The sequence below is a fragment of the Chinchilla lanigera genome, unplaced genomic scaffold (assembly GCF_000276665.1).
Source record: "Chinchilla lanigera isolate Chin_1 unplaced genomic scaffold, ChiLan1.0 scaffold00092, whole genome shotgun sequence".
In the NCBI taxonomy this organism is placed as follows: domain Eukaryota; kingdom Metazoa; phylum Chordata; class Mammalia; order Rodentia; family Chinchillidae; genus Chinchilla; species Chinchilla lanigera.
This window is the reverse complement of record NW_004955493.1, coordinates 2640769-2656240: the sequence shown is the minus strand read 5'-3', so window position 1 is coordinate 2656240 and position 15472 is coordinate 2640769. Positions and strand designations below refer to the sequence as shown.

The window sequence follows — 15472 nt, the reverse complement described above, 5'->3', positions numbered from 1 at the left end:
TGTGTGCTTCAGAGCTGATTCACCTAACCCCATTTGCCTAACACCAGTTCACCTAGTGGGCAGTCTCTAAACATTCAACTCCCTTCTGAAACGTTCTTTATCTGTTTGGGTCTTAACTTTGCCATCTTGTGGCACATTAAAAAATTATTGAACTCCTTTGCCACAGACACTCCTGAGATCATATAAATCTAAAGAAAGACGGTTGCACATAGACCACTCTCTAAACCAAATCAATATTGTGATTTGCCCAGGCCTCCCTCTGATTTTTTTCCATGTACATATTCAATTTTGACACATTTAGAATAGAGTATTAAACAGAATTTAATTTCCTACATTGTCTGTTAATATTGTGCCGTGCGTATTTTTGAGAAATTTAAAAATCCAATTTGTGGATATTTCTGATATCACTTTGGTCTTCTAAGCCACTTCTAAAAAAAATTAAATTTGCAGCATACTAAGAATGACAAAAATTGTTTTGTGTATTGCTGGATGTCGCTTTCATTTTTACCATGTTAAACATATTGAAGATGTTTAAAAAAAATTCCACGGAGGATCTTCAATCTTTAAAATTCTAAGTCATCAGTGAAAATTTAAGTGTATCAAATTTGCAGCACGTTATACTAGATCTGTCATTCTTTCAAAGATAGCTGATTCATGGAGGAATTCTGGGTCACAAGATAGAAAATGACAACCCGCTCGGGCTACCCCGGCCTTCTCGCGGCCCCTCACACGCGCAGAGCGTGCACCTGCCTCTGGCACTCACACTCTTCCTGCTGTCGGGGCTGCTTTGCCCCCAGACAGACTTACGCCTTGCCAGCCACTCTGTTCTCTGCTCAAATGTCATCCTTATCAGAGACGACTTCCTTGATGATGTTATCAAAAATAGCATCTCACTGCCTCAGTCCATCCGTCCCTATCCCCTCTGCTTTGTGTTGTTGCTGACGTTTATCTGTCTCCCCATTAGCATATAAATTCCAGAGGAACAGGGCCTTTACCTCTTTTGTTCACTGATGTGCCCCAGATGGTGGCGCAGCTGGAGCCTGACACGTTTAGTTCAACAAATAAATATTTGTTGAGATAATCAATAAGCATTAGCACTGCCTGCACACCAGCAGCGAGGCCCTGACTTGTGGGGATACCGCCTTTCCCAGCCCCGGTGCCCCATCTGAAGCACCAGACTTGCCTGATACTCGGTATGACCACAAATAAGGTAAATGTTCCAATGCTTTAAAATTTTATCACGGTAAAAGACACACTGGCACTAATTCTTATCAGAATACTCCCCCTCGATTCAAGCACAGTTATCCGATCATTCTTGTCACTTTCTGAAGGAGCACTGGAAGTCCTCTTTTGAGTCTAATTGTCCAGGAATAATACAAAATACTGATGTTTCATGATTATTTTGACTTTGGGGCAGAGCCGGAAGTCACATGGTTCCAGATCCCTTGAGTAAGGGGGATGAGGACTGTAATCTTTCTAAGACCCTGCCTTTCCACTGAACGGTATGGGGTAGCCGCAGGCATAGTATTTTTGATTACGCTTATATAAAGATACTTAAAAAAGGACTTTCAGAACGGCTTCAGAAAGTGGCAAGAATAGGGAGTATTTTGAGGAAAATTAATGGCAATGTCTTTTTACTACAATAAAACTTTAATATGTAAAAACACTGCCTCTTTCAGCAACCCTTGTTTGTACACATGCTTCCTAAACTTTATCACTCTTCTGGAGAAAACCTCATCTGATTTTTGCAATATGCACGCAGACTAGGAGAGAGACTCTTTCACAGGAGAAAGAACATCCAGAAGGCAATTAGGAAACCCTTGCTCACATTATGGGATCCCCACTCACCAATCAGGTAACCCGAGACACTGTTATCTCTGTGGAAATTGGCTTCCTTTGGACAGGGATATAGGAAGTAACACTTTCTCAGTGTTCTAGTGAAGATTAGTAGTGATCATGAAGGGGAGAAGATTTTATAAGCCAGAGATACGGGGTTTCCCACTCTAGGGTTCTGGAGTCTTCGAGAACAAATGCCAGCACCACTACTGACTACTGGTATGTCTTTCGAAAACCTGTTATTTATTATGAGCACGTATTTGTAGGACTCACATTCCTCCTGGGAGGGTACGCGTATATGGCGAATCTCAGTTGTTTTTCATTCCTTTCCTCCTCCCCCCATTTCTTGATCCTTTTCCCATCTTTAAAAGATCTATCTCCCTACTTCCTATTATTTATCTTTTATGTGCTCATTAATTATATTTTGGCTTCCTCAGATAGAAGAAATCATGCAATATTTCAGCTTCTGTGTCTGTTTTACTTCACTTAACTTTACAGTTTCCAGGGGCATCCATTTGTCCACAAACGACTCAAGTTTATCCTTTTTTGTGGCACAATACTACTTCCTTATGTATAAATACTACATTGTCTTCATCCATTCTTCTGTTGATGGACATATAAGCTGCTGCCAAGATTTATCTAAAATGAATTGTGCTGCTATTAACACGGGTCTGTGTCACTGTAATATGAGGTTTTTCACTAGAAGCTTCCGCACAGTAAAGGAAACAAACAGTAAATTGCAGAGACAACCTACAGAATGGGAAAGAATTCTGGCAGCTATTTCTCAGAAGACAAGTATCTAGAATATATAAAGAACTCAAAAAATTAGACCCCCCCCCAATAAAAGACAATCAAAAATGGGCAATACACTTCTCAGAAGTACACATGGCCCATAAGTACATCAAAAATGTTCAACATCACTGGCAATTACTGAAGTGCAAATTAAAACACCACCAATATAGCCTTCTACTCAAGAAAGAACAGCTTTCATCAATAACAAATGTTGGTGAGGCTGTGGGAGAAGACGACACCTACAATGCTGGTGGGAATTAAACAACCACTATGAGACTCAGTATGGAGACTCCTCAAAAAACTAAAACTAGAAATTCCATTCGACCTCACTATTCCCCTTCCAGTTATCTGACCAACTGTTTGGCATTGCACAAGTTATGTCACTAGTCTAAATGTAAACTGGGATTAGTAACAGTACCTCTCCCACAGAGGTTTTGGGAGGGTACTGCGAGATAATGCACATAAGGGCTGAGCATGGAGAGCAGCACACACTGGGGTGCTCGCTGCTGTTCACTGATGCTTTTGGTTCTTGTTTAGGACATTACACCATCAAGGTATTAGCCAATACAACGTACTAACCAAAGGGTGGCTCTGAGTTCAACGGACCAGTGACCTGGTGTTGTGTGTAGGGAAAACTTACCATGCACACTCAGTCCTTAACCCTTTTGCCTGTCAAGTGGAATGACAGGTAATCCGTTCCATGGAAGATTTTTGGGTAGCTAGAATAAAACATTCTGGAAGATCCTTATGTGGCAAATGCTCCGATGGAAGCAGTTCTACTGCAGAGACGGAGAAATCAAGGGATGGAGGCACTGTGTGACGTACTGAGCAGGTAAGGGGTGAACAAGGCTGGGCGAGGGCCCAAGCTCCTGGTGGAGACAACAAACAGGGTGGCTGGTGGGGATTCTGTCCCTGGGGTGTCAGGTGGGCTCCTGGACGGGTGATCTGCACTCGAGACGCCGTACAGTGTAGTGGGTAAGTGCAAGGCCCCTTGGAGGTGGGTTGCCTGGGTTCAAATCCTGACCCCGACATGTACCAGCTATGTGGCCGCAGCTCCCTCGTCTACAAACTGGGGATGCTGCTGAGCTCCATGAGTTGCTGCGCACCTTAAAATTGCTAGCTCTGTGCCTCACATAGAGTAGATATTATTGTAAGTCTTAAAAACAATTTAATTCATGCAAAATTGAAATCCGTGTGCTTAGCCAAAAAAAAGTGAGAAAAATATAATTTAAATTGGGGCATTTCACTCCATGAGCTTATTATGTGCAGGATTCAGGTGAGATGGACGGGCTCTCTGCTCCTCCCTCAGCCAGCCTCACTTCGCCCCCTGGGCCTCTCGCTTACCCTGAGTGCATCTCCTCAAGGATTCCCTCCCAAGCAGTGCAGTCCCTACAGCCACGTCATCTGTTCCTCAGAGAACGCAAGTTGCTCCCGCCCTGGCCTTGCTGGACTGGGAGACTGCGCATGGGTCTCCAACATGGGGCCTTCATCCCCAGGCAGGGCACTACCAGACCGAGCTCTTGCACGCTGGACTCTCCTGGCTGTTCGTCTCTCCTTCCTGGCAGCTGATAGCTCCTTGAGGTGACACCCAGAGTTCTGCACAATTTCCAAGTAATTCCAGCTCCTACTCTCTAACGTCAGAAAGCACGCTGAAATACACACGAGTGAGCTAGCTCAGCTCTAAAGAATAACCTCAAATCCACTCTATGTTGTCATTATCAAGATAGTCAATCAGCAGTGAACAGGCTAAACTGTAATGAATATTAGTCACAAGTGACTAATTGCTCTGAATCTCAAGATAATCAACTGAAATTAAAACTACTGCTCCAGGTTTGCTCAGCGTCTTCCTTCAGAAGGAGGTTTTCCCCTTAGTACATTTAGCAGGTTGAGACTGTCCTTCATCTGGTGGTGCCCGGAGCCAATGTGGGCACCACCCACCCACGGACAAGGCGACAGTGCAGAGTGGGAGGGTCCCGGGGGCAAGCCTGCAGCACACGTGCCGCAGTGGCTGTCTGTATCAGTGAAAGCTCTGGAAGGTTCCCCATCCCTGGTCTTGAGGTGTAAATCCCAGAGGTGTAAGTCCTGTCTCTGTTACCACCTGAACACCTTCAGGTCTTCATTTCCCAAGGTAAAGCTAGAGATTTTAGATTAGCAGGAGAATAACTTAATTCCCAAAGGTAAAGCCGGAGATTTACATCCCCTTCTTTCCCTGATTTCGTCACGTCATCTAAGTTAACGTTTACTTGATATTTTTCTTTACATTGACACTTCTTGTATTCGAAGTATTTTATTTTAAAAGCAAACGCTAGTCCCTGTTAGAGCCCGATAGCGAACCAATTCATCACCTTGAAAACTGTTAAGTAGAGGGGAAGAATCAAGCATTTATTTTCCTTTCCCATATGATCTGGGCACTAGGGAACCAACACGAGGAAGCCCCTCTTTATAAAGCATTCCAGCGAGCAAGTAAAGACAGAACAATCTTATAGTACTGAGCAAGTTAACAGGCCCAGGTACTGGTGCCAACTGCTGCAATGTCGGGAAGAGAGACGACTAGAGGTTCTGTGCCTTGGGATGGAAGAACACATCCACCACCCAAGGTCCTGCCAAAGGGATCCAAGCTGAGCTGGAGCAAGCTCTAGATCCGGCTGCCCGTGGTCAGGAAATACAGAGGAGACAGGAAGCACGTTGAGGTGCCGCAAGTGTACACAGCAAAGCCCAGAGTGTGATAATGCTACAGACCAAACAGCCCAGGACCCTCAGCGGGTAAAGGAACAGATAAAAGAAAAAGATGGAAGGGATTAGGGGGTCACTAAGCACTTACAAGACACATCAAATTAGATGCAAAACACAGTCGCAACCCATCTCACATAGAAAGTGGGCTCTAAAATCAGTAAACTGAGAACTGCTGAGAGTTTAGAGTAACCTTGAAGAATCCCTCAAAGCGTTAGGCTAAGCAGCCTTTAGAAGCCACAGCTGCAAGAACTAACTTTGCACCACTTTGCACCTGGACTCTGTCCCTTTCCTCCTCAGCTACACAGGCCGAGGACTAATGTGAACCAGACCAGAGTGAGGATTTACCCAGCAGGATCCCCCTTGCTTTACAGACAGAGCTGGGGCCACAGGCAACGGCAGACAGTACACGGATGTTTCCTTCTCATCTTGGCAGCCCTGGCTCTAAGCTCAGTGGCTCGCGCCTAGGACACTGTGCCCAGCCGCAGCTGTCCTCCTGAGGCCGTTCTTGCAGCAACCTATCTCCAAGGAGGCCCGGCAAGACCTCGGGCATCCTGCAGAGCTGTGCTGAGGCATCTTTCCAAGGGGTCTGGAGGAAGGACTGTGACTCTCTAGAGGCAGTCTGTGGACCTTTCCACGGAGTTCCTGTCCCTGAGTCACCCCTTGCTGTTAGAGAAGGGCTCCGCTCTGTTGATTATAAAACCAATTGCTTGAGTTCCTTTATCTGAGCTGGGACACTGTGTGCCTCAGGGCACGGTGCTTCTCAGTGGCAACCTTGGGAATTCTCAGCTGACTCCCCTCAGCCCAGCATCTTTCTGTTTCTAAAATGAGAAGGGCCCAGCTATCCTATCGGATGGGTGCTGCTGGTATAGCCTCGGCCAAAGCCTAGGGGAAGCCCAGGAGCAGCTGTCCAGGGCCCCCGGACAAGTTACCATGGTCTGGAAGCAGGAGTGCAGCTGGGTCAGGAACGGCGGCTTCCCCGGCAGGGCCAGCACCCGCTTCTCCACCATGGTGCACTCCACGTCGTCGTCCTGGATCACCACGTCCTTCTTCAGGATCTTCACGGCATAGAGCTCGTCTGTGCCCTTTCGCTCCGACAGCATCACCTGGAGAAGACAGCGAGGGCGTTAGAAGGGGCCCGGGGGCCGAACAGCTGCGGGCACCTGGTGCCCACTGAAACTGGCACCCAGCTGTGCAGAGCTGCCCTCTGCTCACTTTGAGATAGCGGACGACACTTTGCACTAACCTCATGCTTTGCACGGCTGAGCCTAATCAAAAGAGGAAGCGTCCAGGAAAGGCGACTGAGTATTGATTCCTTTGGGGTATGTGTCAATGCCCAGCCAGTACGGCGGAATGACAGCCCCAGGAAGACAAGTGTCTTGGCCTGTTACGCTCGATGGCATAATCCCAGAGCCTACAACAGTACCTGGCCTGGAGTGGATATTCAACAAAGGGTTCCTGAAAGCGGCAATGAGGGAATGTCCGGTAACACTGCATTTGGGACGCTTGTTCCTGTGTTTATCCAATTACGCAATGTTCTTTAAGAGCCTGCTAAGCCCTGGGGAGGCAGCAAGAGAACGAGCGGACACATTCCCTGACCCTGAACTCCAGAGAGGAAGAAAGGCTTTGGACAATTAATTACAGGGTGATGACTGTAATATTTCAACAGCTTCTCTGTTGTCTTGGGGCTTCCTTCTGCTAGCTGTGGCCACAATCAGAGTCAGCTAACCGGTACAGCTCACAGAGTCAGCTCACAGAGTCAGCTAACCGGTACAACTCTGCATCATTATCACTGGCATTGAATGTGCCAGGGGAATTACATCCAGCAGGTCCGATTCTCAGGAAGCTTTTTGGAACCCCACGGCAGGACCACCCTATGGAGAGGCCTGGGAGCTCCAGGAGGCTTCCTGAAGGAAGGAACAGCAAGGGTGAAATATTTACAGCACACACTGTGTTGGATCTTTTGCAAGTAATAACGTTAATCACCACTGTATTTTTCATCACCCATGAAATGCACTAAATGATTCCTGGGTTTCACTCATTAATCCGCATTTATTTTTGCACAAGAGCCTAGGAAGTAGATACCACTATGAGTCCTATTTTACAGGAAACTGAGGCACAGGAAGGTAAGTAACCTGCTACATCACAGTTTAGCTAAGACAGGGCCAGGATTTGAATACGTCTATGGGACTGAAGTTCCTGCTGGTGGGAGTTTAGACTTGCGCAACCACTGTGCAAATCAGTGTGGAGCGTCCTCAGAAAACTAGGACTAGAGGTTCCATTCAATCCAGCTAGTCCCTTTCTTGCTGTCTCCCTGAAAGAACTAGAAGCATCATGCCACAGTGATATATGCGCACCTTGTTTATAGCAGCACAGCTGGAAATAGCTAAATCTCGGAAACGGCCCAAATGTCCATCATCATGGACTGATAAATGGATAAAGATGTGGGTTTTTTTTTATACAATGGAGTACTACTCAGTCATAAAGAAGGATCAACTTGAGACATTTCTAAGTAAATGGATGCAACTTGAGAACATACTCTTGTGACCATAGTTAGACAAACATGTAAATACCACATTGTTTCTCTGGTGTGAGGAACTAAAAGGTTAAATAGGACCAAAATATATAAGAGATGCTGTGAAACAGGAAGAAAATGTTTGAATGGGAAGGAGACTTAGGGAGGGCGAGGGGGAGAGGAAGAAGGGGAAAGAAAAAAATGAAAAAAGAAGGAAAAAATAGGGACAAAGCTTTTGTAAATGAGGGGTAGAAGGGTTGGAGGGAGGGCAGGCGAATGGGAGAGAAAGAAGGAATCAATTTATATCACGTACAGGTATAAATTCCCTATGACAAATGTGATCGTTATGTACACCTAACATGGACCAACAAACTTAATTAATTAAAAAATAAAGTTCTACCTCTAACGCTCCGCTTGAGATCCAGAAAAAACCTCAAAGAGTTCAGGTTAAGGAAACAAAGCTCTCAGCCTTGACTTGGCTTGGGGACCAGAGGATGCAACAGAGACCCGGGGTTCGGAGGAAGTGAGGTTGGGACTGGGCCGAGAGGCAAGGAGCTCAGCACACCCCACCTCGCTCTTGTGAAAGTCCAAGCGGATTTGTGCTCGGAAGTTTCTGGCCTCCCCCAGTCACGTGCCGAAGCATGCAGGCTGAGCTCACCGGTTCCCGAAGGACCCACCGCCTGCTTTCTTATCACAGCCACAGGGGCCAAGCAGACGCAGGGGTGCGGGAGTGTTTAAAAGGGCCTCTGGCGCACACATCCGCAGCAGTCAGACTTTTCTGTCTGTCTCCCCCAGTGCCACAATCAAACACAAAGGCTGCTCGTCTGAGCGGAGTACTGACCCCGTCCCCCAGCAGAGCCACCAACTCCAGCGAGAAGGCAGCTCCCAGAGTTAAAGTGTGTGTCTTCAGTTTCTTCCCTCCCTCTGCTCCCCCCGCCCAAGGGCTGTTTCCCCCGCCCCAGCCCTTGCCAGGGCAGAAACGCTGCCTGAAGCAAGCCCCTGGCCGAGGCTGTGAAGAGGCAGATTGAGAGGGGGGGTTTTCTGCTCTCAGAACCCAGAGAAGGCTGGGGGTTGTGCAGGTACGGAAGAAGCAGAGAGGTGACGACCGGAGACGGGAGGAGGAGGCGCCTTCAGCGGAGGAGTCCGGAGCACAGCAGGAGGGGCTCAGCCCTGAGCTGCTCCCCACGGGGGAGCCCCTCCCTGATCTCTGGCCATCGGTCAGGTCACCATCCAAGAATCCTGAGCGCTTGTGCCGCCCCTGCTCCCCCAGTAAGAGCAGGCAGGAGCGTTCTTGGATGCCACAAATGCAGATTCGGCCATAGTAAGATACCTTAGCCCTCTGCGTGGAAGAGAAACATAAGAGATGGCTGGGAACTTCTCCCAGGACCAAAGGTAACCATTCTACATCCATTTCAGTTATGCCCATTGGGCAGGTAAACAAATTAAGGCTCGGAGAGAATACCTGATCTGACCAAGGACATTTTCTAAAACTGCAGCTCAGACCATGCTACGGGACTGCTGAAAGCCGCATGGCAACCAAGTGACCATGCCCTGTTCCTGCTTTGCCTCTGAACAGTCTATTCCCACGGCCAGCACAGCCCTTCCACACTCCTCTCCTGCCTGGAAAACCTGAGCATCAGCCCAGCCAGACACTACCTCCGTCTGTAAACCTGACGATCCACTTAGAAAAACTTGGCTACTCCCTCTTCTGTGCACCTGGACTGCTCTGCACCGGTGTCACTTACTTTAATATAGGCCTTTCTAAATATCAGTCATCATGTGCCCTTTCCACATTTTCCTGCCCCCTACACTGTTATTTGCTTAGCATTTAAAAAAAAATCTAATCACATGCCTGGCACATTGTAGGCACTTACGTTTACACGGGAAAGCAAACAAAAAAACCAGGACCATCACACTAGCAATGGCGGCGGCCACATTCTACAATGTTCCTGTAAGTGGAAATTATCTTTCATTTAATTGCCTCATGTGCTTTCAGAGCTCCCGGAAACTTTTAATACCAGCACAGAGGGCGTGGGCTGTTTATTCAGCTGTCCCTCCATCTCCAGGGTGAGGATTCCAGACAGATTGGAAGGATGTGTTGAAGGGATGTTCTTATCAAATTCCCAGCCACATCTGTCACCCAAGGATCTTCTGGGAGAGAAGTGAGAAATTGCACTGACAGCAAATACAGCAGGGAGAAGTAGCCAGGAGTCCCTGGCTAGAAAGTCTGTTGAGATGAACTTTACCGGCAAAGCCCACCGCTGAAGTGCGCCTGGGAATCTCGGCCTCTGCCTGTGGGGTGGTGCCCTGCACGGCTTAGGGCATGGACCTAGGCGTCAGAAGACCTGTGTGACAGAGGACTGTGATGCAGACCTGGATGGATGAAGAAACAGCTAGCAGATAGTGGGGCACGTTCCGGTGTGTCTACCTGTGGAGGGCTGACACGTAGGCTGAAACCTGCGGAACACCCACTGCAGACGTGGTGTGGATGGCACTGACCTACAGGCTTATAGCCTGGATGAAGCAAAAAGGGAAAGGAGAAGGAAGTCTTCCCTTCGCTTCTTCAGAGGCCCTCTGGCTCTCCCTCACCTTTGGACACTCCGCTTCCTTCAGGCTACAGCACAGACCCTTCAGCCTTCCAATGCAGAGCCTCTGCAGTGAGCTCCAGACCTTCAACTTCTGGCTGGATCCTCTGGGCAGCCATTTTGCATCCTTCCACTCTGACTCCGCAGGCAGCCATTTAAAGCCTGCTTGTAAATGCTTTTTATACCACACATATTAGACCTGTTTCTGTAGCAAACTCTAACTGACACAGCTGGTAAGTGTGCAAGTTCCACCACCTACTAGCTGTGCACCCTTGGGAAATTCACTTCACTGTTCTAAGCCTCAGTTTTCTCATCTGTGAAACAGGGGTGCCAATAATATTCAGTGCAGAGATAGAGGGTGCAAAGTGCACACCTTATCCCAGCACCACTCCTGTCAAACGAGGAGCACTTAACACCCACGGACCAGACTGTCGTCCTAGGGTGGTTGCAGCACAGAACCAAAGGGTGTCCTCTCAGCGTTCTGGGGGTCAGAAGTCCAAAATGAAGGTGTTGGCAGACGTGGCTGCTTCTGAAGACTCTGAGGAAAACCTGCTCCACGTCTTTCCCCCAGCCGCCCATGACTGCCAGCGGTTCTTGGCATTCCTTGGTGTACAGCTATATCACTCCAATTTCTGCCTCTGTCTTCACATGGTGTTCTTCCCTGTATGTGCTGTGTCCAATTTTATAAAGACTCCGGCCACTGGATTTGGATCTACTCTAAGCCAAGATGACCTCATCTTAATCAATTCATCTTCAAAGACTTTAAATACAAATAGGTCACGTGCACAGGTGCCAGTCATAGGGGATTCAATGTACACTTAGAGGGGAAATACAGTTCTGTCCACTTACTGGCTTCCACGACTATGCTTCTAGATCAAGCCCAAGGGGACTGCTGGTCAACCGTGACCAAAGCCCCGATTTCCAGCTTTTAGCTGGCCAAGGGATATTGTCATAAGGGAACTGTGTGTTCATGTGTTCACCAGCAGAGGAGGGTAGAGACAGTAAGAAACAAAGACCCTACTTACAGCAGTACCCCCAAATCAACAGACGTGTGCTAAAATGCAAAGCCCCACAGAGTTATCAATTCTTCTCTCCACAGTGTGTATCTGCTGCATCACGTGTTGTCAGCTCTGCCTTCCAAATACACGCCCAAGGCCAGCTCCTCGGTGGTTACAGCCACCATCACCCTCAGCCTGGACCCCTGCTCTTGCTTCCTGACCAGCTCTCTGCTTCTCTTCTTCTTGCTCCCAATCTCCATGTACATCGTGCTTTCCACGTATGGAAAGGATGCCGCAGACTCTCAGGCCGGCTCCTGTCATTCCATCCTCCCCAGGTCCTCCTCTGTCTTCCTAGCGTGCTTACAGCGAAATCCCATCTCTCGAGGGCCCTGCTCTGGTTTTTCCTGACTTCTGGACTCTTCCCCCAGATACACTCAATTGTTTGCTCCCTCACCTTGTCTAGGTCACAGTACCAGGTCATTTCAATGTCCACTGTGCCCACCTTCTTTAAACATGTATCTCACTATCATTTCCCTTTCCCTACTTTATTTTTCTTCACAGCATTTGTCACACCCGGCACTGTAGTAATATCTTTGTTTAATTTGCTTTCTTAGTAAAATGTGAGCTCCACGAGGGCAGGTATTTTGTCTGACTTGCTCCTTGTCATATCCTCAACATCTACTGCACAGTAGGGCTTAGTGCATAAATTTTGAATAATGAATCAAAAGATCTCAGTGGGGAAAACCCTTCATGTTTAGATCCCATGGTCTAGTTACTCAGAGCTTTGGTTACTTAGATCTCAGCACTGTTCAATTTATATATGGCTCTGTCCATTCACATTTCATAAAGCAATTAAGACAGCATTCTAGATTACATAATATAAACAAGAGAATCTTATGGTATGTAAACTATATCAGCACAGGTGGGTAAGAATTATTATACACTGTACAGTAAATATATGGATAGTGTGTATGTGTACACATGTTATATGCACACATTAAACACACTCACATATTACCTTCTTCCCTCTTTCTATTTACTTCCTGGAGACATACAAAACATAATAAAAGTCATATTTTCTATGAGCAAAAATTTTTTTGAGGAGAAAAACTAGCTTTCTCAGAACTTGGGCCTACAAGCGCTATCTTGCATGGATCTTTGCACAAGCAGTGCTGCGAAGCACGGTTTTCTTAACAGCATCCAGACAACGGGGTCAGAAAAGGAGAAGGCGGAGAGAGAGGAGAGGCCAGTACATCTAGGAGGGTCGGAGTATGCAAGCTCGGCTAACGAACAGAGGTGGGGGAAAGATTCTGGTTTGATGACTTCTGACAGTGTATCTAATGTGGAGAAAGATCGCCGAGGGTCTTCAAACACTCACTTGGGAAAACTAGGGTATAATGAGAGAAGGTCAGCATGGGAGACGGACAGACAAGCAAGCTGCAGCGTTTGTGCCTATAGCGCAGCCTTCTAAGGGGCTGTGAGACTCGGATACTACCCCTCTCCTGTGCCCAGTGCCCTAGGGACTGCGTTTGGGACAAGGCTGGGTGTAGGACTAGGGCAGATCTGGTTTATCCTTCTATTTTAGGGTTCCATCTCTTTGAGGGTTCTGTTGCTTTCTGGGACTGTGTCCTGCTTGGATTCTACCCACTGCCACCCAAACCCTGAAGAGGGTGCTTTAGACCAGCTCAGACCTCAGTTTTAAGGCGAACAGGGTCTCTTCCCTCCCCCCGTGCATTCACTGGGTTTGCCTCACTTGCTTCCACTGAGCTGCTGTTTCTCTACAATGTGCATTAGAATTCCCTGCAGAGCTCTCAGAGGCTGATGCTTGGGCCACACTCCAGACCAATTAAATCAGAATCTTCTAAATATTTGGGTCCTTCCTGTGCCAGGCCAGGGAGGTAAGCTGGCCTGGGGCCATCAGGCTATGTTGCAATCAGAAACTGGAACTTGGGCCAAATCCTGTCGACCTGCTCTCCCAAGGGCACGCACCCACTGAGGAGCAGGATTTTGAGAGAAATGTGGGTGCAACCTGGCTTGCATGGACGGTTCTAGCCTCACTATTCTTACCTTTGTAACCTTACTGTAGTCTGACAATCTTTGCCATGTAAGAATGAGATTACGATACCAGTGGAGCCCAATGATCTGGAAGCTTGTATCTACTGAGAACTGTAAAATCTCAATAGTATAAGTTCAGGTTCTGGAATCGTGAGTTTGAATCCTGACTCTGTCATGCACTTGACTCTGTACCCTTGGGCAGATCTCTCAGGCTCTTTGAGTCTCAGTTCCCTCATCCAAGAAAGAGACACGGTAATGGTTTGACAGTTTTTCTCTCACAAGGTTGCTGTGAGATCAGATGACATTAACCCAGGTAGAGCTCAGTGTGTAGCACCCAGGCATCATTATTCAAACAAAGACACATTCATAGAGAATGAGATGGACTTTCTAACTCCTTCCGTGGGTATAGGTGGTCCTTCCCCACATTTTTTATACATGGGAAAGGGAAAGGAAGAAAGTGAGTCAGAAAAACATCAGCATTTCTGTAAAATCTATGGTCTAGGAGGTCCTAATGCGGGCTGAGAAGAAAAAGCAAAGCCCTATTGTCTGTGCTTGCACATAGGGCTGGACACAAGCTCTCCAGAAGAGACTAAGAGTATCTTCCCTCAGGGATCCACACGCTCAGTAACAGACAGGATTTCCTGTGGAATCAGCAGACCACCTACTAACCTCTGAGGGCAAGGAGGAGAACTGTATACCCTACTTTCCCGGTGCTCCTAAATCTATCTCATCCGAAATGCAGATGTACCAACTCCTTTCTTCAGAATGGACCGAAGATGAAGAGCTCAGGGGCTACAGTGACCTCACCCTTCCAGAGACCTGGAGTGAGAGGGAAAGCTATTCCATCCAGGAGATCTTACAGAATGCTGGATGTGGGGGTAGAATACAGACACGGGTCCATCAATTCTTAGGGCCAGGATACAAGGCAGATTAAAAGCTTGACATGCAATAACTACATTGTTCACCATGGTGGTTTGCAAATTCTCAACTTCTAAGGCACTCCCAACTTTACATTTTACTAGACACAATGTAAATTAAGTTGAAGGTTCTAACTCTGATTCTGCAAAGTATATTCCTATAGTTCAGACTTTGGGTTAAATTACCTAAGCATAATATGTCTAAATTTTATATCTGACGGTGGCCACACCAGCTCAGTACAAAGTCCTGTGTCATGAGGAGATCAGGACATTTGCCCAGAACAGCAAGGAGGAAGTGAATAGTCTAAAAATGATATCGGGCTGCTAATAGCTTGTTTTGGAGCAAGCAACTGCATAGACTTTGCTTAGTGAATACATACTGAAGGAAAAATTGAACAGTGGTATAATGGGGAAATGACTCTACTTGGGAGTTAATAGAGTAGAGCCGTGTGGGCCTGAATCACTTCCTGGATACAGTCTTCAGGTTGGCTTCACAAAAAAAGAGCAGCGATATCCAGCATGCAGATCGGCTCGAATGATATAATTTGGTTATTTCATGATTTATTACGTAAGGTCTTCTGTGCTTCAAAAAAAAAATCTCATTATAGACAATAAAGGCACAGATCCATGTGGAAGAGAAGCTGAGTTTTCATTGCAGGGGTCAGGACAGTGGGTACATTCAGACATAAACCTTCTCAAATGCTGCCGTGTCACACCTTGGATTTAATCAAGTTGGATTTTTGCCCACTAACAGAGAAACCACAGGAGTGTGAGAGGAAATGTAGAATGGACATGTGTTCAGCTCAGTCACCTCTGGCTCCTCCTTCAGACTCACTCTTGTTAAGCAAATGTCACTATGCCAACGAAGGTATGAATCACAGCCACTGCTGGCAAGGGGGAGGAGGGGCGAGGAGGAGATGGAAACCCGAGACCCTTAGCCCCTGTGTTATAAGTGAGGATGTTTGATTGGGTCTTGTCAAAGTGTGTAATTGGGCTGTAAAAAATGTGAAAGAACTACTACGACAACACTCAAGGCTGTACCAA

General features: G+C 47.1%; 1 protein-coding gene across 1 annotated transcript in view; it reads right to left on the bottom strand.

The window, feature by feature from the left end:
- Prkcb (protein kinase C, beta) overlaps positions 1–15472 on the bottom strand; it is a gene marked incomplete at its 5' end in the record, with an annotated part of 315029 nt that overhangs the window by 54282 nt on the left and 245275 nt on the right. The window contains 1 exon segment of the mRNA XM_005405341.2: positions 6291–6464. Within this exon segment, the coding sequence (XP_005405398.2) occupies positions 6291–6464 (174 nt within the window).